This window comes from Thamnophis elegans, chromosome 6, assembly GCF_009769535.1.
Source record: "Thamnophis elegans isolate rThaEle1 chromosome 6, rThaEle1.pri, whole genome shotgun sequence".
NCBI classification, from domain to species: Eukaryota; Metazoa; Chordata; class Lepidosauria; order Squamata; family Colubridae; genus Thamnophis; species Thamnophis elegans.
In genome coordinates, this window is record NC_045546.1 from 22056907 (window position 1) to 22084743 (window position 27837).

Consider the following 27837-nt stretch of genomic DNA (forward strand, 5'->3'; position numbering starts at 1 on the left):
ACTTTCATCTGCATGTTGCACCTGGACCTTTCTATTCCCTCCCTCCCTCAGAGTCTTTCCATAAATTTGCAAAACAAAGTCTTGTCAAAAGTAGGGTGGCAAGCAGGGTGAAATGACATTTTCTTTGAAAGGGAGTAGTACTTTGAAAAGTTAAGGTGACTTCACCATTTATTTCTAAACACAAATCATCTCTTATCTCAGACGTTCATATCATGCAGCTATTCTTAACTTGGAACAAAGGTAAAAGTTCCTTGACTCCCTCACCATTCAGCCTTTTTTTGGAACTACTTTAGATAAATCTTAACTCCTCCGTTTCCAGCAATAAGTGCAGGAACAGTATCTGGGTTAGTTATGGTGCTGGTTCTTTGTTTTAATCAGCTTTTCTTTTCTTTTCAATTCTAGAATTCACTTGGATTTTTTGCTGGTTCACTTTCTACCATATAGCAATTCTTATAATTAATTTCTGACTTTTTTTTTCTCCCCACACCACAAGCTGCTTGTGAATTCATCAGCCTTGGCACCTCTGAAGCAGAAACTCCCATCAGAAAATGAGAGCATGGCCTAGAAAAGGAATAGAATATTTTTTTGTGGCAGGGGGATGCACTGACCAGGAAAATGAGCTAAAAAGGAAATGACATAGTTGCATCATGCATAAGGCTGACATACTGTAGGATGTAAGGAGTCTACATTTAATGGGATAATTGATGCTTTTATTAGGCTTATTTTATATTTTTCTCTATAGTTCTTTGTAGGATGAAATCATACCATAGATATAAGCCAGACAGGACTTCAGGAGCATCAAAAACAGGAATAACAAAATAACTGAGTTGAGAGGGAGATTGGAGGTCTTCTTGTCCAACCTTCTGCAGGAAACTTTATACTGTTTCAGACAAATGATTGTCCAATCTCTTCTTAAAAACCTCCAGTGATGAAGGACTCAGACTTCCATCCTTCCAAAGTTGGTAAAATGAGGAGCCAGATTGTTGGGGGCAATATGATGGCTCTGTAAACCACTGAGAGAGGGCTGTAAAGCAGTATATTCTAAGTGGCATAGTCTAAGTCAGTGATGGCAAACCTTTTACGCACCAGGTGCCCAAACTGTGCGCGCATGCATGCCCAATCTGAAAGGTGCATGCGAGCGAACATGGGCATGCACGGACATGCACAAATGTGCACATGTGCGGACATGCACGTGCATGTGTGGCCATGTGCGCATGCACAGCAGAGACCCGAAGACCAGCTGGCCGGCAGGAGATGGGACATTCCAACACAGGCAGTGTGGCAAGAGGTAAGATCTTCATAAGCTTCTGTTTCAGCATTTGCAGGGAAACAGAAACTCACGAAAGAAACGCCATGGCGATCTGACCTGGGGCGATGGTGTGAGTGCCAGCAGAAAGGGCTCTGCATGCCACATCTGGCACCCATGCCATAGGTTCGCCATCACAGGTCTAAATACTATTGCTACCTACAACTTCTGCAAGCAACGGTCCTTGGAGGAAGCAGACTATCTAGACCCCTTCCAGTCAGGCTTCAGACCCGGTTACAGCACGGAAACCGCTTTGGTCGCATTGATGGATGATCTTTGGAGAGCCAGAGATGAAGGACATCCCTCCATCCTGGTCCTCCTTGACCTCTCAGCGGCTTTCGATACCATCGACCATGGTATCCTTCTGCGACGACTGCGGGAGGTGGGAGTGGGGGGCACCGTGTTACGGTGGTTCTCCTCCTACCTCTCGGACAGGTCGCAGTCGGTGTTAGTGGGGGAGCAGAGATCGTCCCCAAGGCCCCTAAAATATGGGGTGCCGCAGGGTTCGGTCTTATCCCCCCTACTATTTAACATCTACATGAAACCGCTGGGAGAGATCATCCGTAGGCACGGGATCAGATACCATCAATATGCGGACGATACTCAATTGTATCTGTCCGCCCCGTGCCAAATCAATGAAGCGGTTGACGTGATGGACCGGGGGCTTGAAGCCGTCATGGACTGGATGAGGATTAACAAGCTTGTGCTCAACCCAGAAAAGACCGAGTGGCTGTTGTGTTTTCCTCCCAAAGATTTGGCCAATAATCCAACACTCAGGCTGGGGGGTCAAATTTTACACCCCTCAGAGAGGGTCCGCAACTTGGGAGTCCTCCTGGATCCACAGCTGTCATTCGACCATCATATAGCGGCTGTGACCAGGGGGGCATTCGCCCAGGTACGCCTGGTGCGCCAGTTGCGACCCTACCTGAATCGGGAGGCCCTCACAACAGTCACTCGGGCCCTTGTGACCTCTAGGCTGGAATACTGCAACGTGCTCTACATGGGGCTGCCCTTGAGGAGCATCCGGCGACTTCAGCTGGTACAGAACGCAGCCGCGCGAGTGATTGCGGGTGCACCCCGATTCACCCGCATTACACCTATCCTCCGCGAGCTGCGCTGGCTACCTGTCGATCTCCGGATGCGCTTCAAGGTGCTATTGATCACCCATAAAGCCCTACATGGCAGTGGATCTGGATACTTGAGAGACCGCCTTCTGCCAATTACCTCCCTACGACCTATAAGATCTCATAGATTAGGCCTCCTCCGCATTCCATCGGCCAGCCAGTGTCGGCTGGCAACCACAAGGAGGAGGGCCTTCTCAGCAGTAGCCCCGACCCTTTGGAACGAGCTCCCCGTGGAGATTCGTACCCTCTCCACCGTCCAGGCCTTCCGCACTGCCTTGAAGAACTGGCTCGCCCGTCAGGCCTGGGGATAAGGATTCCTACCCCGCCCGAATGTTGTATGCATGTTGCTCATTATTTTATTATGTGTTGTTGTCTCAATGTTGTATTTCCCCCTTCCCTGGTTTTCTGTGAGCCGCCCTGAGTCCCCTCAGGGAAAAGGGCGGCCTACAAATGCAAATAAAACCTCAAACCTCAAACCTCAAGCAGGTCGTCTCACTGTGGAGTGAACCTACAAGTCATTCCCAGTGGGGCTCAAGGCCACTGCATTTCCAGGACTCAAGTTCCCCACCTTTGCATTAGATATCTACAGAGGCAACGTCATAGAAAGAGTTAAATAAGCCCAGACAGAAAAGTTGGTGTATGCTGCAAGAAAATATGGCATCTTAATTTGAACTAAAGATCTCAATAGCATTTGCAAAAATCACCATGAATTCCCACTTATGATTTCCTTACTCCCTCAGCTACAAGTTAATCCATAGCAATTTCTTTCCATTCTTGCTGTTCAATAGAAGATTGTGGAAAGGGAGACAATCAAAATATTGTTGCCGTATTTTCAGCAATGATTCATTTATAACACCATATATTTCACACTTAGCACCAGTTTGTTTAAGATGTCAGTCCAGAAACCATAAGTTCTAGGAGACCATTAACACCTTAGGTACAAAGCCGGTTGGGTGATCTTGGGCCAGTCACTCTCTCTCAGCCCTGGGAAGCAGGCAATGACATATCATTTCCAAAAAAGGTTTGCTAAGAAAGCCACAGGGACTTTCCAGGCAGCTGCTAGGTGTCAAAACTGTCTTGAAGGCACGCGCGCGCGCACGCACACACACACACACACACAATCACACACATACATCTGACGTAATACATTTACGGTAACTGATTTCCAAAGACTCTTCATAGTTCACTGTACGATAAATTCTCAGAACTGCTGAAACATTTACAGTATCTGGCTATCTATACCTCATAGTCAATACACTAAAGCTAATTCAAATTGTTTTCATACATATATCTGACGTGAAAATTTTAGGCAAGCTCTAGAGCCGTGAGGTGGCATCCAGAGCCATATCTGAGGGCATGCAAGGAGTTGTCCTATGTCAGCTGCAGCACGCATGTGCGTGCTGGCCAGCTGATTTTCAGCCTTCCGGAGGGTGGGTGGAGGCCATTTTTGCCCTTCCAAGGCTTCAGGAAAGCCTCCGGAGCCTGTGGATGGTGAAAAATGGCCCAACGGGATTACTGGAAGTCCGGAGGCTTCAGTGAGGCCTGTGCGCATGTGCAGGGGGGAGCACGGGGGGTTGTATGCATATGCATGGGGGAGGGCATTGAATTATGGGTGTAGACACGTGCATACACGCTATTGCACACGCACAAGCCCTTTTGGCACCTGGGCAGAAAAACATTCGCCATCACTGCTCTGGAGGAACTAGAGTTCCCATTACCCTTGTTATTTAGTGGTCATGTATACTTGAGAAATATCTAGCTATCAAACCTTGGAGTGACTTTCCCTGCACCACTGCAACCTGTCGCAAACGGTGTGCTGTGAGCACAATGAACCTTATTCCAACCACATCCCTCACTATTAGTATCACTCACCATGATTACAGATAAGCGAACGATCTTCAGTCTGCAATACTTTCATGGGGCAGTTCACCCATAATTGCATTTCTGTAAATACTTTTTTTTAAAGAAATGGATACCCCCAATGTTCTGTCAACATGCAACATATGAGTGAATATGCCACAGTGCAGGGATTGGAGAAGAGAAAACAGGTGCTGCAAGGCTTGCTCGGTAGCTAGGAAACAGGTTTCTATTGTCGTTCTCCCTTCCCGTCAACTGCAATTTCTACTTAGGAGCAGTTGGTCTTGTGCTTTTCTGCTGGCTCAATATAATTGTTTCAGTTTAATTTGTTACATATTTCTGGATCGACTTTGTCAAGCAAACCTTATTTGCCAACGACTGGTACAGTTTATGTCTCTTTAATCATACAAAAGTGCTGTGCAACACAATGGCACTTTGGCACTTTTTAATGTGTCTCCAGAGAGAAGCACACATTCCTTGCATTGATTAAAATACTATATCAACAGAAAACAAACCCAACCCTCTTCCTCAATCCTGTCAGTGAAACAATGTATGGTAATGTAAGAACAGACCAGAGGGGACATTTAAGGTTTCAACCAAATTGTTATTATGAGACAAATAGCCGAGAAAGCTAGCAAATTTGTTTCCCTCTAGAAAACTCATTTTTGAAACTTTTTTCTGGCCAGATGATCACAAAACAAAGCACTGAATTGCAGTTTCCTCCATTAGTATTTTTTTCCAACCAAAGGAACATTGAAAAAAATAAGTGAAACGGCTTAAGACTTTATCTGTTTATCAGTAGAATAGCTCTCCAAAAACTGGAGTATAATGGCATTAAACTCGGTGCAGAACAGGAGACTCCAACCTTGGGAACTTTAAGACTTGTGGACTTCAACTCCCAGACTTCCTCAGCCAGCTTTGCTGGAAGATGAAGTCCACAAGTCTTAATGTTGCCAAGGTTGGAGACCCCTGGTGCAGAAGACAACAAAAGCCACCAATCTCTGTCTTCCTGATCACATGGGCCAGAGCAGAGTACCACAGAGTCTTCCTCTCTCTCCCTTTGAAATCCTCCCTCCCGTGTGACCTAGAAGGAAGTTATTATGAAGGGCCTGGAAAGAATTCCAGAAACTAGACTCTGCAGGCTTTGTAATATAACGGTTCTGCTTCCCATAAGGAGGCACTATATGACCAGTTTCATTCTTATTGGACCTTATCAAGTATGTTAGGTCTTTATGTATTTCTAGGTTCAATCTTTTACCAGGATTTGATTTCACAGATCTTGCACTTCCATGACTAAAATGCAGTGCACTCAGCTGTTAAAACTAACTTTTGACCTGGATTGTCAGCATCTTGTAGGAAAGGGCAGTCTACAGAGGCTGTTAATGGTAGACCTCACTTTCTTGTCCACTTGCCCATTCAGAATAGAGAAATGTTGGTGTTAACTTGTCTGGGACTCATTCTAGAAGACTCAAGACCTTCTAGTATAAAGGCCACATTTAACAGCTAGAGCCATGATGGCGAACCTATGGCGAACGTGCCACAAGTAACACGCAGAGCATTATCTACGGGCATGCCAGCCATTGCGTGCACACCTCCCACCAGCCAGCTGGTCTTTGGGTCTCTGCCATGCATGCACAGGGCACAGGGCGCATGTGGGGGATGTGTGCATGTACAGGGGACAGGGTGGATGCACAAGGGGGCAATCACATTGCATTTTGGGGCTTTGCACAGTGCCCCCGTGCCCTGTTTTGGCTTCCAGGTTGGTGCATGAGGCCTTCCTCCCTCCCAAAACAGGCAGGAGCGGGGCTGGGGAACATGGGTCTCACACACACATATGTGGGGGGGGTCACAAGCACAGGGGGAAGGGTGTATGGGGGTCACACGGACATTGCATTATGAACAAAAAGGAAGGGCTATCATTCGTAGAATCTACCACCATTTTTTGTAAAGAATGGCTGTGGAACCTTTGTATTCTTGGAAATAAGGGTAAGCTGGATATTGGCAAATTGTTTTTCAGCTTGTTAGCTTCCCCTTTTTTTAAAAAAACTTAAATTTAACTGCCATTGCCCAGATCCAGTCTAGAATTCTTCCATCTTAGTCCATTTTTTTCAATTTTGACAATATGTAAGAGTGTCAATTCAGTAAGCAAGAGAAAAGAACATTTGGATTTGAATCACTGCAGGGGCGGGTTGCCACCGGCATTATTGCCAGTTCGCATGTGCATTTACACCTAAAAAGGTCTGCGCATGCGCAGAACATAAGAAAAGGGAGGGGAATTACCTTTCTGCAATGGAGATTGTTCTGTGCATGTGAAGAAGCAAAAATAAAGATGACACTGCTGACAATAGAACTGGTATAGAACCCATAGTAACTCTGCGATACCACAGAGTCGGCCTCCTCAGGGTGCCATCAGCCAGGCAGTGTCGGCTGGTGACCCCCAGGGGGAGAGTCTTCTCTGTGGGAGCGCCTTCCCTCTGGAAAGAGCTGCCCCCGGAGCTTCGTATAATCCTGACCTCCAGTCCTTCCGACGCGCCCTAAAAAGTTGGCTTTTCCAGCAAGCCGTCCTGGCCTGAACAAAATAAAATGATTGATTATTGTTAATTTTAATCTAAATTTTTAAATGTTATTGTTAATATTAATTGGGTTTGTTTTTGGATACTCTATCTAATTTTCTTTTTAACTTTTGTAATATGTGTTTTTTTTTAATGTTGTACGCCGCCCTGAGTCCTTTGGGAGAAGGGCAGCATCTAAATCCAATAAACAAACAAATAAACAAACAAACCTACTTGGCCAAACCAGTCCGAACCGGTAGGAACTCACCTCTGGATCACTGTTTAGTAAACAAACTGCAACCAATTAGGCTTACACAAAATGCTAAACTAAAACGTAATATAATACCAGCTAATTTACACGAGTTTGCACTGCTGGCTGGAAAAAAATCCCATGACATTTCTTTGGGCATCTCAAACTGAAGGAAGCAAATATCAATTCTAAGAAAAATTACCATGAAATGGGGGAGAGGGAATTTTGCAAGAGGTGGAGATATTGAAGAATACTACATTCTCATATATTGCATTGAGAGGGGGGAAAGAAAGAAGATTAAAAAAAACCTCTACGTTCAGCTCTACATTCTAAGAATGTATTTTAGTAAGGAGGGCAAGAGCATTGAACAGTATACAAAGCAATTTTGTGAAAAATCAATCTCTCAATTTCAATGTAAGAATGTTAATCTAAGACAATAAATAGCATGGTTCTGTAATGGACTATAAACCTAAGCAATAAAAATGTCATTTTAAAACTATTTCCCTATGCTGAACTTAATTATTTCTATCCAAGGGCAATGCTTGCAAAGCTTTTTTTTTTTTTTTTTAAACTTTGACGTGCAGTGATAACAATTTAAAAATCCTTCAGGAGAAACTATATGAAAATTGACATGGTATCTATTTTCCCACTGAAAAAAGCTGTTAGCAACGAAGTAATGTCTTCAGGACAGTGGTGTGTTCCTACCAGTTTGGAACGGTTTGGTCAAACTGGTAGTGTTTTGGTAGCCTGGATCGCTGGAACCGGCAGCAACACAGGCCTGCCACGCCCCCAAACCAGTTCCGTGGGTGGCACCATAAGCACCACCATCTTGTTTTTCAGTTCTGCGCATGCGCAGGACAAGTTTAATTATACTGTGCATGCACGCACAGCACGCATCAAGCAGGCACATGAGCAAACTGGCAGTAGTGTTTGAACCGGCTTGCTGGAATCCATCCCTGCTTCAGGATTTAGCAATATTAACAGGTAAAGACGAGATGAACTAAAAGATATCTAAAACATTTAATTTTCTTTCAAACACAACAGAGCAAATGTAACACAATTACTGGATTCACACCAGGGGTGTGAATCGCTAAGTATGCACTTCCCAAAATTTCACAGCACTAAAGGAGAAAGCAAGGCTTTTTAATCTTTACAATTTTTTACCATTTTCAAGACCATCTTTCCTTCATTTTCAGGACTCCGTTTTAATTCTCTTAACAATACTTCATATATATTCACACATATATGTGTGTGTGTGTGTGTATGTGTGTGTGTGTTTCTCTCTGTGTGTGTGTAGTATTTGTGCTGATAAATAAATAAAGGGAGACACAAATACAAAAACAAATACTACACAAATGTAACAAAGGCAACAGTAAAATATTGGGCTTTCTGTCTGGATGGTCTCTTGTGACGAGCCGATGGACAGAGAATGGAAGCAGTTAGCTTCCTCCCATAATTGGGGCATACCAGGGGTTGTGACTTTAAATAAATATAAATATAAATATAAATATAAATATAAATATAAATATAAATATAAATATAAATATAAATATAAATATAAATATAAATATAAATATAAATATAAATATAGATAGATAGATAGATAGATAGATAGATAGAGAGAGAGAGAGAGAGAGAGAGAGAGAGAGAGAGAGAGAGAGAGTGAGTTACCTTTATTTATCAGCACAAATACATACATACATACATACATACATACACATACATACACACATACACACATACATATCTTTTTAGAAGAACAGTGTGTTGACATTCCAATGAGATTTTGAGGGATACAAAAGGAACCTGATATATCCACACTTTGATGACATACTAGCTTCTGAGGATTGAAGGCCATTGGGTGTAAGCATGGCAAAACAGGCACAGATTTCACCACTTATTTTATGATGTCATATGAATGTACAAAAAGAACTTTGCTTACATCACAATACTTGTTTCCTCATTTGAATGAAATCATCAGATTCTGCAGGTGCCTCTGCCATGGACAAATGATTAACAGCACAAAGACACCAGGATACCAGATCAGTTCTCAGGCCAGTAATTATGAGAGCACAAAAAGCTTTGGCCAGGAACATACAATGAATTTAAAGTCATTTATAAGCTGAAAGGACTTACAGAATAAATAAGTTAGCAAGGCACCCAAGACTGGAGCCAAAAATCACAAGTAGAAAAAAAACAAGTTTAAGTACCACAAGGCAAACAGTTGTGCAAGATTTCACAGAATGATGCAACAGCAATTGTGAACCTTCTGTTTCTATAAATGGTTACACAGACAAGTAGACAAATGTACTGGATTTAGTTTCACATTTCTCATGCAACATTCATGTTGAGGATTCCATCAATAAGCCAATGACTTGATGCATTCCTTCACTAAACCATGGCATAAATCTCGCAAGTTTAACTGACAAATAATGAGTTGTCATAGATTTGTTCCTTAGCACAACATGTAAACTTTACTGCTTGCTTCAAATCAAGAGTTAAAAATAATAAATTTACAAATAGGTAAAGCCAGACAGGTTCTTTTCCATATAAAAAACATTAGATCCAATAACTGAAATCACCTCTGAAGCTATTTACAATTATTAAAAACAATGCATAAAATGCAAATCCGGTTTTTTGACTGTTAAATAAGATTTGCCCAACCTAAAAAAGCCAGGTGCATTGAAGTTAAACCTGCCAGAAATACTAGCCACTGAAGCCAAATTTTCCCCAGAAGAAAAAGTATATTCCTGGATTTGTTTCGTTTCTGCATAATAAGATTAGTCACTTTGTTCCACTAATCCCTGTTTCACATGCCACATAAGCAAACTAGTTTTGTAACATCACGGGGTGCCCTGCTTTCCAATAAAGTACTTTGGACTTATCAGATGCACGTGGTTTTGTTCAGCTTGCACTAGCACTGAAGTAGCACAGTTACATGTAAGTACTAGCAGTGGTTTCAGTTCAGAAGACTCCCGCCTGCCCACCCTTGTACATTCTTTTCCACTAGCACAGAAACAGTGAACTGCTTAAAGAGAGAGAATTGATGTTGCAAAGGGGTTTTCTTCCCCCAACAAAACTGACATTTACAAGTAAGTGATGGTCTCCACTAGGCAACCTCCTAGTTCCAACCTACCAAAGGAAAGCCACTTGAGTTGGAATGAGTAAGCACAGCTGCCGTTGACCTGTCTCATCCATGGTCAAAAATGACTATCTTCAACAACAGTGAAAGCATTCTGCATGGAAATCCAGAAATCCCAAAATAACAAATAAGGTTAAGAAAATATCCATAAAGGTAAAAAGTAACGGTTCCCCTCACACATATGTGCTAGTTGTTCCCGACTCTAGGGGGCGGATCTCATCTCCATTTCGAAGCCGAAGAACCAGCACTGTCCGAAGATGTCTCCGTGATCATGTGGCCGGCATGACTAAAGACCGAAGGCACATGATACGCTGTTACCTTCCCACCATAGGTAGTCCCTATTTTTCTACCTGCATTTTTACATGCTTTCGAACTGCTAGGTTGGCAGAAGCTGGGACAAGTAACGAGAGCTCACTCCATTATGCAGCGCTAGGGGTTCAAACCACTGAAAATATCCATACAGAAGGATAAATAAAGTTGTTTGGCATCTTAGCTGAGCTTACAACCTGCGTATAAGGAGAATTTCTCCAGATGGTAGGAAGTACACATAAACATATCCCTAAAAGGCAATGAAAACATATTCAAATCATTAAACATATATAGTAAAGGGAGGATGATAATGTAGCTGGGTTGTTAGCAACAGTTCAAAAAGAATTTCTAAATCAAAGAAAAGTTCCATATATCATTTTGCTAGAAGGATAATGAAACATAAGCTTCTTGCTGAACTTATTTATCTACTTATTGTTAGCCTAATGAATAAGACTCACTAAATATGGGGTCTTCTCCAACTATTTGTTTCCATTATGGCCAATCAGACGCCAATGGAAAATAGGGTGAAAAAGAGTGAATTGATTTGACTTCCCCTTTTGCCTGTCCAGAGTGCTACTCAGGGTTGAAGCCAAATTGCTAAAATAGTTGAAATGTACTCATCACTACTTAGCAGAGTAACCTATGGATACTTCAAAATGATTCAAAATGATCACATAAGTAAGAACAGTAATTCTCCTTTAGAACTTCCAGGTACACCTCTGTTTCTAAGGCTTTCATGAGATTTCTTTAAGAGTTACAATATATATGGTATTTCAAAGACTGTGATCATTAAAGAAGCAGCAGCTTTTTGAGACATAAAAGTACATAATGCTACCAAAATAAATAATTGTGTATTAAAGACTTACTGTAACTTAGAGCTAGCAAATGCTCTAAAATGACCAACTAAATAACTCAAAGCAACAGAATGTATGGATCTTTTTAGCACAGAAAAGAAAGGAAGAGAAACACGATAAAAAATAAAACTATGTATTATTGTGTATGGTAGATATTAATTATAATAAATTCTAGATGGCTGGCAGATATTTTAATTTGTTTACCTGGGCTTTGATTACGAACTATTTCTCTTTATTTCATAGAATTACCAAAGCTATTTATTATATACTAATAAACTCAGGGTGGTCTTAAGACAATGACATTCTCAAAAAGACCTTGTGAAGCTGACTATATAAGAAATGATAATTGGGTTCAAGTTACCCAAAATTAAGTTTCCAGACTGCACTAAACAATAATGTGGTTTGCTTAATTGTGGCTCTACACATTGTGCATACCAGACAACCATGCATTCTGTACCACATATTAAAATAAAGTCTTGTTTTGTATAAAGTATAAAGCCATCTAAGTGTTGCAAAACAACTTTTAAAAGCCATTAGTGGTGAAATACTTATATTTTTTAATTATTGTGCCATTAGGTTATTTAACCTCAATCTTTTAATGCTTTGCTATTTACTGCATGAAAGTAATGGTCCAATTCAAACTTACAGCTTAGCATGCAATATTCATCCATTTCTCTTTATCTTCCATCTGCTCACACACAGAGATTATACCTCTTTTTCATTTTCAGATGCAACATAATTAGCATTCCTTTAGCCATGACATTCCCAGGATACATCTGAATACAAGATCTCTGAGACCTCAAGGCTAGTAAATCTCTTTAATACATAATGCAAACAGCTTTCATTTTTACCTTGTAAAATCTGAAAGATGCTTTTCAAAGTTAGTGCCATTTCTTTATGTCAAGCTGTTCAGTTTATTTTCATGAAAATACTTTATTTTAAGTTTTAAGACAAACTTTCAGAAAATTGGGGGTGTGGGCCAGGTCTTTGGATGCTGTCCTATAACCTCTTATCTTTCCAGTCTTTTTACTGGTTTTTACCTCAGGAATGTACAACCTGAAGGCCCCTTCAGTGCACTGGATGCTCTTAAGGCATCTCAAACATTGTTACTGAATTGGCATCTTTTGATGTGATTTAATTAAGAAATGAACCTTTATTTTTGTTCTCTTATTTTTAAGCAGATATCTGGTTTAAAGCATAAAGGTGGTCATACATTTGATCTACTTTTAACCCCAGAGCAAATAGCTCGTGAATTTAAGATGGAGGACATGGTGGCCGAACACTTTTCATGATTAGATTGTTTTTATTGGTCAGTTCATTGACCTCTACAAGAGGAGCGATTAAAAATGGCCCATCTCAGATGTCACATGCTCATTTCTCAGCCGCTAATTGCAGATTTCCCCCCCCAACAATACATCAGGCCGTTCCATGCCCAAACCATTTGTGAAATACTGTATGTTGATTGAGACAATGCAGAGGTGGTTTTCTTACTGGTAGCGGTGGCTGCTGGAGGCTCCGCCCAATGTAATGCGCAACCTTCTGCGCCTGCAAGTGCGCTCACATTTGTGTGAATTGGTAGCAAAAGTAAGTGATTCACAACACTGAGACCATGGATATGAGTCTCCACATGTAAACTCCATCAGACCCTGGATCTCAGATATAAAGTGACAGAAATGACAGTGTGGGTGACAGTGGTGGAAGACAAAAAGTGGTTAAATATACTAAAGAATTAGTAAAAGCTCAGATTTGGACTTGGATTATGGCAATGAGAACATAGAGGCATCAATACTTTGCATTCTCATCAGTGGTGGTATTCAGCCAGTTCACACCACTTCGGGAGAACCGGTTGTTAACTTTCTGAGCAGTTTGGTGAACTGGTTGTTGGAAGAAATCATTAGGGCAGAGAACCAGTTGTTAAATTATTTGAATCCCAACACTGGATGGATGCAGGGATCAGAAGTGGTACTCAGCAGGTTCTGACCAGTTCTGGAGAACCAGTAGCAGAAATTTTGAGTAGTTAGGAGAACCGGTAAATACCACCTCTGACTGGCCCCTCTCCCATCTATTCTCTGCCTCCCAAGTCCCAGCCGATCAGAAGGAAATGGAGATTTTACAGTATCCTTCCCCTGCCATGCCCACCAAGCCACACACCCCAAGCCATGGCATGCCCACCAAGCGATGCCCACAGAACCGGTAAGAAAAAAATTTGAATCCCACCACTGATTCTCATCATATCAGTTAAACGTTCTCCAGAGAAACTACTGGGAAAGAACAGGTAGTGTAGATATCCATTTAGACTACTGTGAAATATTTAAAAGAGATGTTCATAATCAGTGAGCAAGAAAACATCATTTGTTTTCCCTCTGATTTAAATGCCACATTGGCAGGATTAGGTTGAGTAAATGAAGCAACGTTTTATCAAATTATTGGGATTCCTCAGATCTTCTGGACACCAAAGGTGGCAACAGGATTTTTAGTAGCATGAACATTAGCACTTGTGATGTTGGTACCTACCTCACCTGGCTTGTTCAAGCAATGACATAGAACCATGATGGCAAACCTATGGCACACATGTCACAGGTGGCACACGGAGCCATTTCTGAGGTGTTTCCCTGTCAGCTCCAGCATGCATGCGTGCACTGGCCAGCTGATTTTCGGCCTTGATTTTCCCTGAAGCCTCCGGAGGGCAAAAACCCACCCAACGCACGAACCGGAAGTTTGGGAATGGACTTCCGGTTTGCGCGTTGGGCTGTTTTTCACCCTCTGGAAAGCCTCTGGAGGGCAAAAAACCACCCTACATGCAAACCAGATAGCATGTCTGCATGCTTTTGACACACGAGGCGAAAAAGGTTCACCATCACTGACAAAGAATATATGCATCTGGATTTAAGAGGCAACAAATGCTCTTTGAGGGCTATACCTCTTTTTTTTTTGAAGGGGATGGTGATACCCTCCCTCCTAAAGAAACCATGTTAGATAACTTCTGCTCTGTCTCTGATTTTACCTTCTTGAAATGGTTCTGGAGAGATGAGGCTGCAAAGAATCTTGGATGAAGTAGATTATCTACACCACCTTTAGTTGGTTTCAGAATGAGATTTCATTACCAATTGTGAATGACTTCCATAAGGACTTTGGTTACTGGAATTTTATTGGAGTCCTACTGGATCTCCCAACAGAATTCAATACTATTGACTGTGGTATCACATCTTTATACTGCCTGCAAAATTTGGGAGTGGAAGGCATTGTATTACAATTGTTCCACTCCTATCCAAGAGAGCAAGTCATGTCAGTCATAATGGGAAATGAGGAACTATAACCTTGGCTATTTATGTCCAGGGTGTCACAGAGATTTGTTCTTTTCCTCATGTTTACTAACTATGTAAAACTGCCAGGTGAGACTTTCATTTGTTCAGGATCCTTATGTTACCTTCTAATATATCCCTGGGAAGAAGATATAATGGACTTCCTTTGTATCCCAGGTAGCACAGTGGTTGGAATGCAGTATTGCAGACTAACTCTGCCCATAATCTGGCATTCAGTCTTGATGGGGCTCAAGGTTGACTCAACCTTCCCTCTATAAAATGAGGACCCAAATTGTTGGAGGAAATATGCTGACACCGCAAACCGCCCAGAGAGCGCTGTAAAGCACTATGGGGCAGTATATAAATTGAAGCGCTACTGTTATTGCTATATGGGGGCAGAAAGAGATGTATGGGTTGAAAGAAGTTGAAATGGAATCCTAGCAAGGCATGATAATTCTTCAGAAACTAAGAGGTTTGGCAATGACTCCTAAACCGACTCATAAAAGAAGACAATTCCCTTGGATTCGTGGTTTTCACTTATTTAGCAGATTTTACAGGGCATAGGCAATGCATTTGAAGGACAAGAGGAAGAGCCGCTACCAAGACAATGATCAAATAAAAGGGATCTGAGTCCAGGCCAAAAAGGTAACATGAATAATAGCATCAGACAAGACCCTCTCTAGTTCACACAAAAATAAAGGGAAGGAGTGGGGACATAACACTGAGCAAGATGGATAACTTAGAAAGTGGATAACTTAGTATCAATTGTTATCATGAATATACTTCAGGACCTTGGACTTCATAGTTTTCTGATACCATCTTCATCACCTCTCCCTCCATCTCATTTAAGCTAGACAAGGTTTCTGAAGCATGAATGTAAGAAAAAAAATACCCTTCATTTACCTAAACCACCATGCCACTTTTTAAATGCAGTTAATTTACTCTAATCAAACTAGGGGCCAGCATGCTGGGCTTGAAGTCTGGTCATTTAGGGTCAAATCAGTGAACAGACTTTGCTTCGTAAAAGTTATACGGTACTTTGCCGTTCTTTATACACCTAAAGAGACCTCACGGCTTGCCGAAGCTATAAAAATCAAAATGTATTTCCCAAACAGGCATCCTGCAATGCATTTCGACAGCACCAAATGCTGCTATGTTATGATATATCTAACTCCACAAGCAGCCCTTTAGTATTCAAAAACTGAGGAACATAAATAGATAAGAGAAAAACTGAACCTCAGCAAATTCCAAGAAAAATGTAACAGTAAAAGAGGCTGATGTATTTGTAAAAACCTAAGAAAAAATTAATCTAAAATGCACAGAGAAGTTGGGTTAGAATCAGGGGTGGGATTCTACCAGTTTGGACCGGTTCAGGTGAACTGGTAGCTCAGACGATCAGCTGGGAGCGAACCAGTTTGCTCTGATTTTCAGCTAGACTCGTCCGCCTGCACCTGCGCTATACTCACTTAATTCCCTTTTCTGAAGCCCAACTGATAGGCGCCACAGAGCGGATTGCCACTTCTCCGCTGTTTTGCACTGGGGCTGCAGTAGAAGGTAAGTTTTCAAATTCGCTGCACACACTTTGTGCACATGCTCAGCAAACCAGTTGTTAAACCAATTGAATCCCATCACTGGTTAGAATGCTACTTACCCAGTGGATAATCTACCCGAAAATAAGCAATTTATTGATGCATTAGATCAGTGGTTCTCAACCTGTGGGTCGGGACCCCTTTGGGGGTCGAACGACCCTTTCACAGGTTTCTAAGACCATCGGGAAACACATATTTTGATGGTCTTAGGAACCAAGACACAAATTTTATAGTTGGGGGTCACCACAACATGAGGAACTGTACTAAAGGGTCACGGCATTGGGAAGGTTGAGAACATTAGATTATTATCTCAGAAATTCCAGAAGCTCAAGTTATTATTATTCCCATAATAATCACCTTGCAAGGTATAGTAAACTGAGAGAGAGAACAATTGGCCCTAAAGCACAATTGACATTCATAATAGAGTGGACTCAGAAAGGCATTTTCCAGGTCTTAGCAGGCTGCTGTGTATTGGAGCTCTCAATTTACATTTCTATTGATTGCAACAAAGAACAATTAAGCAACTGCTGAACTTTTTCCAACCTCTGAAGCGTAGTCTATATTTTTTTCAGAATAAATGAATGCAAGGGCAGTGCAATCTTGTATAGATTTCCTTAGAGATCAGTTTTAATTCAACTGATGCATGGGACTGAAGTTCTGGTGGAGTCACGGGTCATAGGATAAAAGTTTAAAAAGTGAATTTGGGTTTGTCAAATTTGAGGGGTTTTCCTCATGGTTCAACTATCTGTGGCAGAATGAAAGGTATCTCACACATTGTGATGGAAGCAGCAGCCTTTTGCAGAACTTGCAACTGGATGGAAAGGAATGGCCAACACAGCAATTCTATTCATATCTTTATTTGAAAGCAGGTCCCTTTTAATCTAGTAATGCTGACATCCAGATAACTCTATAGCAGCCTTCCCAACCTGATGCTCTCAAAGTGCTTGAGAAAAATTCTGAAAGGCCCAGCTCTACTTCTCTTCCGAGTGCCAGCTACTGCTGGTCTTTTGTCTTCTTCAGAGTTATATTTGTTAGGCAAAGAGCCTCTCCTTTTTATTATTCTAGCAAACACTTTGGGATCATTTCTGCTGAAGAACAAAGCAATATGTTTCAAGGAAATACATGACAAGGGCAGAGAGAGCAAATGTTCCCAGAGACTGTATTTTTAGATAGAAAGAAATGGGCATGTGAAAAGCGAGCATTTTGGTGAGTCTTGAGAAAAGAAAGCCCAGAGTTTGAATAGGGAATCTCATTCAACAAAACTTAATCCATTGATCAAAAGTAGATCTTCTGCATCCACAGAATGTTTGAATGGGGAGGGAGAATGGGACATTCAAGGAAAGGTGAAAGGTAGGGAATAGACAAAATTCCTGTTGCAATATTTTCTAGTATATTTTTCTTATCATTTTCTAGTCTGTACTGCTTGAGATATTCACATCACTCATTATTTTAATGTGCTCTCCGTTACTTAAGATTCTTCCAACCGATGCCAAAGAGCAATCATCCTGCATTAAAGATGCCTTACAGAACTGGATAAATTATTTCAGCCACTTTATCACTGTTTGTCTGTTTAAATGGATGCTACAGTCCTGACAAAACACAATAACCTTCTTGACCAAAACCTTGTCAAAAATTTAATAATGTAATCTATTATGTAAGCTCCCCGTTGGGAGAGCGAGTACATTCAGAGAAGCGTTGTGAGAGTTGTGTTGGAGAACACACAAACCAGCATACAGAGACACTGCAGTTCAAATAGGCTTTTACTTTCATGGAAATAGAGGTATCAGAGTCCATCAAATAGTCCAAGTCATACACGGATAAGACAGTCAGTCATCAATGTCGTTCAGTTAAGGGATAATCCAAATAACATAGTCCAGTATCATATAAACAGTCTGGTATTCAAAGTTTGCAAGCAGTTGCAAAACTTACAATAGCTCACAGCACTCAGATCAGATCAGCCCAGCATCTAACGAAACAGAGAGCTAACAGTCATTCTGGCTCCCTCTTATGGCCAATTGAGGAAAAAGCAACCAATCACATTTTACAGTATGATTTGAAGAAACAGGTATAGCATTGGTACATGATTTATATATTGCCAACCCAACCATTAGAATTATATTCCTAACATAATCCTTTCAACTGACACTGTTTTGACAGGATTTTTAACATTTGCTATCCAAAGTACAATTTATCCTTTTGTCTCTCACATACAGAATTATTAATTAAATATGTATTACTAAAACAGTAATAAAGAAGGAAAGAGTAATGGTTCCAGTTCTAATCCTTTCAAAGCTCCATTCACCACAACTGGCTTCACTTGAACAACATATGCACTAACAACAGTCTGGGATTCTCTCCTTTAATAGCAAAGTATAGGTAGTCTAGCCTTTTATTGTCATTGTACAAAATAAATACAACGAAATTGGTTAGAAAGAGGCAGATTTGGACATGAAGTTGGATATGTTGATTTGAAACTCTGGAGAACTGCTGCTAATTAGTATCTTGATGTATCATTACCGATTTTAATAAAGACCAACAATAAGCCATTATTGTTGGGTTCACACATTATAGGAAAATTTAAAAGTCATATATCTGAACCAGTGCCCTATAAAGCAGTATTTCATGTTTCTGTTTGACTTTCCACATCAGTGGTACATCAAAACATATTCATCGATATTTGCCTAAATACACATCTCACACAAATTCAATCCTTCGTCATGTCAGAATAAAAGGGTCAGGTTTCAGGAAATGGAAAGGATTGGGAGAGTCACTGGCTGAGTTCACAAAATGCATTGTTAAGGTGTTTTGCTTATTTGGTTTTGGCTTGGTATAAACCATACTAAGCATGGCTTATTCAATGAATGTATTAAAACAGGCCATGGTTAAGCATAGCATATAACCTAGCAACCATCTGTCAAACACACAATATTGTAGACAAGAATTGACAAAAACTGTCATTCCCTCTTTGTAAAAACATGGTGCCTTATGTATATTGAATTAATATGCATGATTTAGTCTTTTACCCATTTAGAGAGCAAATAAGCTATGGTGAATTTGCAGCTTCTTTTACACATATCCATATTTAGCCTGATTCCCAACAATGCTGTCAGTTATTAGATTATCTCCTCATCCCGAGTAATTGTACAATCAGGAGTAACTGATCTCTCACTATTGTGCCTTAGTAATGATGTTACCAAGTTTAGCAATAAAACATCTTAAAGAAAACTACCAATCTCAGAGAGCACCAAGGAACCCACAAATCAACCTTAAGCTAAAAATATTTTCTTCTATTGGTAAATAACAATCTATTAGCCATCACTTGCCTTTGACTTTCACCCTTTTTCTTAGTCTGATCAGGAGATCCTGGTTTCCTACTGCTTCATACCTACTTCCTTATATGATTATTTCACCGCTCAGAGAAACTTAGACATCATTCTTGCTAACAGCTACTGAATAATTAAAATAACAAATCATTCTGGTACCGACACCACAAGCTTCAACATCTCTTGTTTGACCAAGGCACAAACTTAAATCACTCCCTGTTTTTTTTTAAAGATAACTGAATATACTCTCTAGAGCAGGGGTCTCCAACCTTGGCAACTTTAAGCCTGGTGGATTTCAACTCCCAGAATTCCCCAGCGAGCAAAGCTGGCTGCAAAGTTTGCTGCAAAGCTGGCAACAAAGCTGGCTGGGGAATTCTGGGAGTTGAAGTCTACCAGGCTTAAAGTTGCCAAGGTTGCTCTAGAAGACCTTATAGAGCTCCTGTCTCTCCTTTGAAATCTAGAAGAGTGGGATTCACTAAACCTAGTGCCTTAAGTTTGTGTTTCCAGAATTTGTTTAGCCATAGTTTAGTCTCTAAGTCCAACTTTCCAGAATTAAAGGGACACACCAACTTCACCCAAGCAGGGTTTGCACAATGCATGGGGGTAAATTATGCTAACTTCTGTTGCAATTTTACACCTTATCATATGAAAGGTAGCAAAAAGGGGGGGGGGGATTTCTAGGCAGAGATGAAACAAGGCTGCCCAGTCCAGACTCATGAATAAATCCATTTTCGATTCCGGAGGACTTGTCCTTCCACCTCTCTATCCCTGCAGCTAAGCCAAAGTTAGCCTAACTTTTCCATGTGGGTATTTGGAAGTCTTGGTCAAGTTCACTCAACTGGCCCCGCGGTTACTTTGGGCTCACTCTGGACTTCCACCCAGCTTCTCCTCCATCCCCGCCTCTGCTGTGTGGACCGAGGCTCTTCTTACCTGACCCAGTTGTCGCGGAACTTGCTCTGCTGAGGTTCATTCAAGTAAATGGTGCGAGCTGCCGCCTCTCCCTGGTCTGCAGAGGACGTGGCCCCGGACATCTCATCATCCGCCTTCTTGTAGCCCGGGTTAGAGCAAATAGGACCTGCCAGGAGCAGCCAAGCAAGACAGAAAGCAGCAGAGAGGAGGGAAGAGACAATTAGTTACAACGGGGAAAGAAGGCAAAGCAAGAGAGGAGCAAGAGGGAGGGACGAGGGCCCCAAAGCCTGCAAAAGGCGCAAAAATCCCGCCAGGCATCCCTCCAATTGGCCGCCCGGGGAGCCTCAGCGGGTCCGCTGGCGACCCTCCTCCTTCGTAAACTAGCCCCGAGGGAAGGTGGGTCCCAGCATCATCGCCGCCTCCCCGTTGTTCCCGGCGCTGCCTCCGCTCGCTCCCCAAAAGCCCTCCGCCTTGCAAGCGCACACCATCCCAAACGGCGCCCGCCGAAGGAACGCGACGCCCGCCCGCCCGCTCGCTTTGACTCGCGCCAGAGGAGGAGAAGAAACGCACCGAGCCGGCTGCGCTCTCCCGCCGAAGCAAAACAACAACAATCAAAGTCGTGGCAAAGAAAAAGGCGGGGCTTCCTCCCGTCCTGCCGCCGCCGCCGCCAGCGGGAGAGACCGCCCTCCCATCGATCGCCGGCGGCGCGGCGACAGCCCCGATTAGCGGAAAGACGCGGCCCGCGGGTTCGTTTTTATGGATGGGAGAAAGAGCGGACGGGATCGCGCGTGTTGGGTTCAGGCTTGGTGGCGGGCAAGGCGGTAAGAAAAAGACTCCGAGGAAAGGGAAAGGATGAGGGGACGTTGTAGATAGATGGATTGGTGCATATTTGCCCTGGAGCATCTTTCCTTCCTAATGTCCCTATTAAAGAATGACTGATGAATAATGCAAGATGAATGGATTCTTTATTTAGACTTTGGAAAAGCAGTAGATAATAACTTCAAGAGTGGCCTGGCGGGTGCGCCACTCCACGCGTTTTGATGCTGGGAGGTAAATAGCAAAGCATTGGCAGCCCTTTCCGATGCCACTGAATGGCGTCCCTTATTCTACTTGTTCAAGTGATTTAAGGACACCGAGGATGACATTTCTGTAAGTGACTCTTCAATATCCTGGAAGTAAAAATTAGGGATGTGGGGGGGGGGGGAGAGAGAGAATCAGACATTTCTTTAGCTTTTGGGACAAAAACAGCTCTAGCTCAGCAGGAACATCTTTGCTAAAGTTTTCTCTGCTTTATTATGCATTTCAGTCAATCAAGAGAGAATAGGGGATTTCTCTGCTTCTTTATACTTCAGTCGGCAGTTCTGTTGGGAAGTAATGTTGAGTAAATTGAGACAACTTAGGGAGAAGTTTGCATTAAGTTCAACAACTGCAAATTGTGGGCTTTTCCTATTGCATTTGAGGCCCGCTTCCACAATTTGTTGAGCGTAACTTGGATGTCTGCCATAAGGTCCTCTCTGTCTGGACCCACTGAAGCAGACATACAATAGTGAAACAGTTGTTACGGAATCCAAGGGAAAGAATGAATGACACACCATCTGTCGTCTTTCCTAACTGGCTGTGCTGGAATCTCCATCTAGGGCAGTGGTTCTCAACCTGTGGGTTGGGGGTCGAACGACCCTTTCACAGGGGTCGCCTAAGACCATCGGAAAACACATATTTTCGATGGTCTTAGGAACCAAGACACCAATTTGATGGTTGGGGGTCACTACAACATGAGGAACTGTATTAAAGGGTCGCGGCATTGGCAAGGTTGAGAACCACTGATCTAGGGTTTTTGTTCCTTTGTTTGAGGGTATGACCCTGTAGTCCCATTTGGCAATGAAACTCACTGAATTAATGTGATTTGTTCTTAGTGATTCGGTGTAGATCCCACCAAAGTGATGTCTACATCACTTTCAAGGGCAGAAAATGTAGGAAAATGCATCAAAAGTCTATCCAGGCAGCCCATATCAGAGGACTCCTTCATATTGGCTGAATTTATTTAGTGGCTCTGAACAAGCTATTAAAGCAGCTGCATCTTTTCCTGGGATCATGCAGCTCCCCTCTGCAGTTTGAAAAAGAGGAGTCTGATTTTAGATATTCCCAACAGGTGCTAGCTACACATGCATTGTGCCAAGAGTCACGCTGGCAGGATACAAATGATCTGATTAATTAAATATAAATTGTGCTCCATGTTTTGCCCTTAACATCCCTATCTCTGCACAGCTCTATTTCTAAAATACGTCCTGGTAATAAAAAATATCTTCTATCTCCACCAGCCACTCAACATTATCCTCAAAAGAAATGAATAAAAGCTAAATCTAAATATGGAAATGTTTGGAGTCATGGCACAACGCATCCCCATTATCACGTGATCAAAATTCAGATGCCTGGCAACTGACACATATTTGTGACAATTGCAGTGTCCCAGAATCATATGATCACCTTTTTATGACCTTTTGACAAACAAAGTCAATGGAGGAAGCCAGATTCACTTAACAACAGCGTTACTAACTCAAGAACTTCAGTGATTCATTTAACAACTGTAACTGAAAGTTAGGTCATAAAGTAGGGTAAATTCACCTAACAGATGTCTCACTTAGCAAAAGAAATTTTTGGGCTCAGTTGTGGTCCTAAGTCAAGGACTATCTGCAATCCTCAATATTTGCTAATGCTCTTTGTATTAACACAGTGGTAGACAAATTTAAACACTCAAAGAGCGATTTGGACCCGTTTCCCACAGAAAAGAAAACATCGGGAGCCACAAAGATCCTAACCGGAAGCCCCCTGTTCAATTCTGGAGCTGACCAGAAGTTCAGTTTCCCCACCATAGAGTCTCCTCCTAGCGTGGTGTACTTTTTCCTCTACCTGCCATAACCAAAAGCCCTACCAATTGTGGAGTCAATTGGAAAACTCTCCCCTTGCCATAGAGTCTTATCCTGGCACACTGTGCTTCTCTCCCCCCACCCACCGGAAGCTCCTCTCAAAATTGTGGCGCTGACCAGTGACGGAGCCGCAACAGAGGGAGGAAAGAGCCACATGTGGCTCCAGAGCCACAGTTTGCTGACTCCTGTATTAACATATTTTATATGACATTAGTTACTTATTTAGTAACTATATTTACACAAAACCCCAAACAAGGGGACCACATTTTATCCTACCATAATGTGCAAACCCATTCCATGTGGCTATTTTAAGATTTGAGTACATTGTTTGTAGGGGACGCAGTGGCTCAGTGGCTAAGACCCCGAGCTTGTTGATCAGAAGGTCAGCAGTTCAGTGGTTCGAGTCCCTAGCACCGCGTAACAGAGTGAGCTCTCGTTACTTGTCCCAGCTTCTGCCAACCTAGTAGTTCGAAAGCATGTAAAAAATGCAAGTAGAAAAATAGGAACCATCTTTGGTGGGAAGGTAACAGCATTCCGTGCACATTCAGCATTTAGTCATGCTGGCCACATGACCACGGAGATGTCTTTGGACAGCGCTGGGTCTTCGGCTTTGAAGCGGAGATGAGCACTGCCCCCTAGAGTCGGGAACAACTAGCACATATGTACGAGGGGAACATTTACCTTTACCTTATGTTGTTTGAATTAAGAAAAATGAATTGAATCAACCATGGTTAAATTGATCATGATAACCATATAATGCAAATGCTTTTTCTGAGCAGGAAGTGGTATCTCATAAAACATGCTACTCCGATACTAAGCATAGGTGAGACAGACATCCTCCCAACTTCACCCTTTGCTTCTTTCTTCAAACTATCACGGTTATGAACATATACATTTACATGTTCATATACATGTGCTCACACAGACACACAAAGACACACACGCACACTAAATCTTATATGATTTTTGCTATTTCCTATCTGTCTCTATTTTGTAAAGATTGGCATCTACTAAGACATAATGTGATTGACTTAGTTCTCAAGCCATTTGTTGTGGGAATCAGCCCTTTTTGTTTGTAGACAATAGTCTCTTAGGTGAATGACGGGTTCAAGCAAGCTTCAGTGCTTCTTCCCAAAAGTCACCCCATACATGACAAGCTTGCTGAATCTCTCAAGAAACTGGACATATTTTCAAACTAGTTCAACATAATTGGGCGAAGATATCCATAGGTGACGTTTCAGGGATTAGAGAAATCCTGGAGTCTGCAGACAGCATATTACTAGGCGGCATATAATCCCACCAATTGCTACTGAAACATAACTATTCTGGTGACAAAAGGGGAAAAAATGCATCAGGACTGCATTTCCCTGAAGAACATATCGGGACTGCATTTCCTCTATTTCCTGAAATTCCATTCCAATTAATTCAAATTGGATTTAGCTTTTGTGTGACCTTGCCTATTTCTTTGTCTCTCTGCTACCCATCTTCAGAATGCAACCCCTTCCAAGGTGAAGTGCATCCAGGTCACAAGTAAGGCACCCCAGCCTTCAAAGATCTGTCAGGAAATTCATGTATGTTTTATTTATTAAATGACCACTGCTGATCACACTCATTTACCATATCTAATCTGCCAGCTCTTTTGAAGGTCCTGCTTACACTGAAGCAGATCCATGCCTCTCAGACAAGAATAATATTTGAACAGCTGAAAGGAGTGACGGGCAACAAACTAGAACAAACAAAGTATCTGTTGTATTATCACATTTCATTTTATTTCATTTCATTTTAAAAAAACATCCATTTTAGCTAAAGCATTCTTTGGCACAGAATTGAAACGTAATTAATTTCTTGAGCCTTCCGCTAGGTCAATAGGAGCTGTATTGGCTGTAGTGATTTTTTTCTGTTTTTTTAAAAAGAATGAAGCCCACAGCAGAAAGATGTGTATTGTTGAGTGCATTTACTCTAAAGATACGGACCTTCCTTTAAGGTCAGCTTGAAAAGTAAGTAAATCATCTTTACTTTTAAAGGTCAACTTTAGCAAAACATCTCTTCCAATGGTAGATGATCAGTCAAAAGGTAATTCTTGGCTGTAAATATTTGAAGAGTGTTTTCCTATGCCTCGTCCTAGGAGGAAAAGGTAAAGGGTTCCCTGTGGCTTTTTACTCCCCTAGTCTAGTCGTTGTGACTATAGGGGGCAATGCTCATCTCTGTTCCCAAAGCCATTGAGCCAGCGCTGTCCGAAGACATTTCTGTGGTCATGTGGCCAGCATGATATCATGAAGCGTTTTTACCTTCCTACAATACCTACAATAATCTCTGTGGTTAGAGTACAGTACTGCAAGCTACTTCTGCTGATTGCCAGCTGCCTGCAATTTGGCAGTTCAAATCCTACCAGGCTCAAGGTTGACTCAGCCTCCCAGCCTTCCAAGTTGGGTAAAATGAGGACCCAGATTGTTGGGGGCAACTATGCTGACTATTGCTATTTATCTACTTGCATTTGCATGCTTTCAAACTGCCAAGTGGTAGAAGCTGGGGTGAGCATGGGAGCTCCCCCCATTGCGTGGCACTGAGTCTCAAGCCCGGGCTGCCAACAACCCAGCATCTTAACTGCTAAGCCCCCATGCCCCTTTGCTATGCATGCAGAAGTAAAATAGCAGGATCTAGCTGTGTAGAAAACTATTACAGAAATTATGATAAAAATAAAGAATAGTTTTTTCTTAGACTTTAATATAGTTGAGCATAAGAAATTAAGAGTTAAGCCATCCATTTTAAATAAATCTCATAAAATTTTATAATCTTTCAGTAACCAGCGAAGGTTCAAAGCACTTTCCCCTTTTCTAAAACCTCCAATTCTTTCTCTGGTCCTAAAGTACACGTGATTGGCTTAGATCCATTTACACATACATGTTTCTTTCACCAAGCTATATATAAGAGCTGTGGTGGTGCAGGGGTTAGAATGCAGTATTGTGGGCTAATTCTGTTAATTCTGCTTCCTGCCAGCAGTTCGATTCTCATCAGATCAAGGTTGACTCAGCCTTCTATTCTTCTGAGGTCAGTAAAATGAGGACCCAGATTGTTGGGGGCAATGTGCTGACTCTGTAAACTGCTTAGAGAGTTTACCTAAGACCAGAGGTGGGTTCCTACCAGTTCGCACCTATTCGGTAGAACCGGTTCGTCAAACCCACCACTGGTCCTTGGATATGATTATTCTACACTATCATGCTCATATTTATAAAACTCAGTGCCTCTGTGAAAGGTAAGGATGACTACTGCGTTTGTGGTGCAATCAGAACATTGCGTGTGTTGAAGTTGTTTTAACGCAAACCAAAGATGCCTTTTAAAAAACAAGTTTACATCATATTCTTATGCATGCCAGTGCTGCGTGTGAGGTAATTTAAGGTGGTTCTGACAAGTGTCATCAGCATCTTCATATCTGGTCACATGGGCGGCAAGCCACTCCCATCTGGTCACATGGGCAGCAAGCTACTCCCACAAAGGAGGCCACACCCACAGAGTAGGTTCGAACTATTTTTGAAACCCACCCCTGCCTAAGACCTACAGATGGAAAAGATCTGCATTGCAATGCCCTTTGGAAAGAAGCAGTGTTTGTACCTTAGGAGAAGGGATGCATAATCGTACCTGTGCATCTACATCCCTTTAGGCAAAGTAGTTCTTCTATCGCTGTGGTTTCCATGGAAATCCAGTAACATGTCTGGTCCAGGATGCAAAGAATTTACAGATGTACCAAGACTGGCAAATGTTTTGTCTTATGGTTAAAGTTTCTTTAATAAAGGAGAATATTTGTAGTTCAGGGTTGACATAAAAGGTCCTTGGTGCTCTCTGAGCTTGCTTGTTTTCTTGCAGACGTTTCATTACACAAAATAGGTAACCTCATCAGTGCTAGTCCTAGGTAACATCATCAGGACTAGCACTGAAATGTCTGCAAAAAAAAAAAAACAAGCAAGCTCAGGATCCCTTAGAGTTGCTTTGAATGTTACTCCTAAAGACTCCAGATTTTAGGAGTTTATGGACCACTCTTGGAACAATAGCCAGGAAAAAAAAAAATCTATTGATGCAGAGTTCCCATACAATTTAAAACTGCCAAAACTATCGTAACAATTATGAAGAAATACAGTCAACATTTTATATGGAAATAAAAGTAGTAAGACTGGAAGTGTCTGTGTCTCAAACTACACGAAGATGCAGCTTCGCTGTATAACTTCAGTAAGATTTCATACTTCGTATGTACTTCTGTAAGGAAAAGTAAGGCCACGATGTAGATAAAACTATACAAAAAATGTCTGTATTGCATCTTGGCATTTCTTGGCAATCTATTAATCTATTAGGTCCGAGATTTCATAAATCATAAGTTATGTTTCATTTGCTTCAGTGTGGTAAA

At 41.8% G+C, this 27837-nt stretch overlaps 1 protein-coding gene across 1 annotated transcript in view; it reads right to left on the minus strand.

Annotated features, from left to right (window-relative positions):
- Positions 1-20675, minus strand: part of ATP8A2 (ATPase phospholipid transporting 8A2) — a 361217-nt gene extending 340542 nt beyond the window's left edge. Inside the window, exon 1 of the mRNA XM_032219218.1 lies at positions 20539-20675. Within this exon, the coding sequence (XP_032075109.1) occupies positions 20539-20639 (101 nt within the window). The 5' untranslated portion in view covers positions 20640-20675. The remainder of the gene's footprint in view (positions 1-20538) is intronic.
- Positions 20676-27837: the final 7162 nt, after the last annotated feature.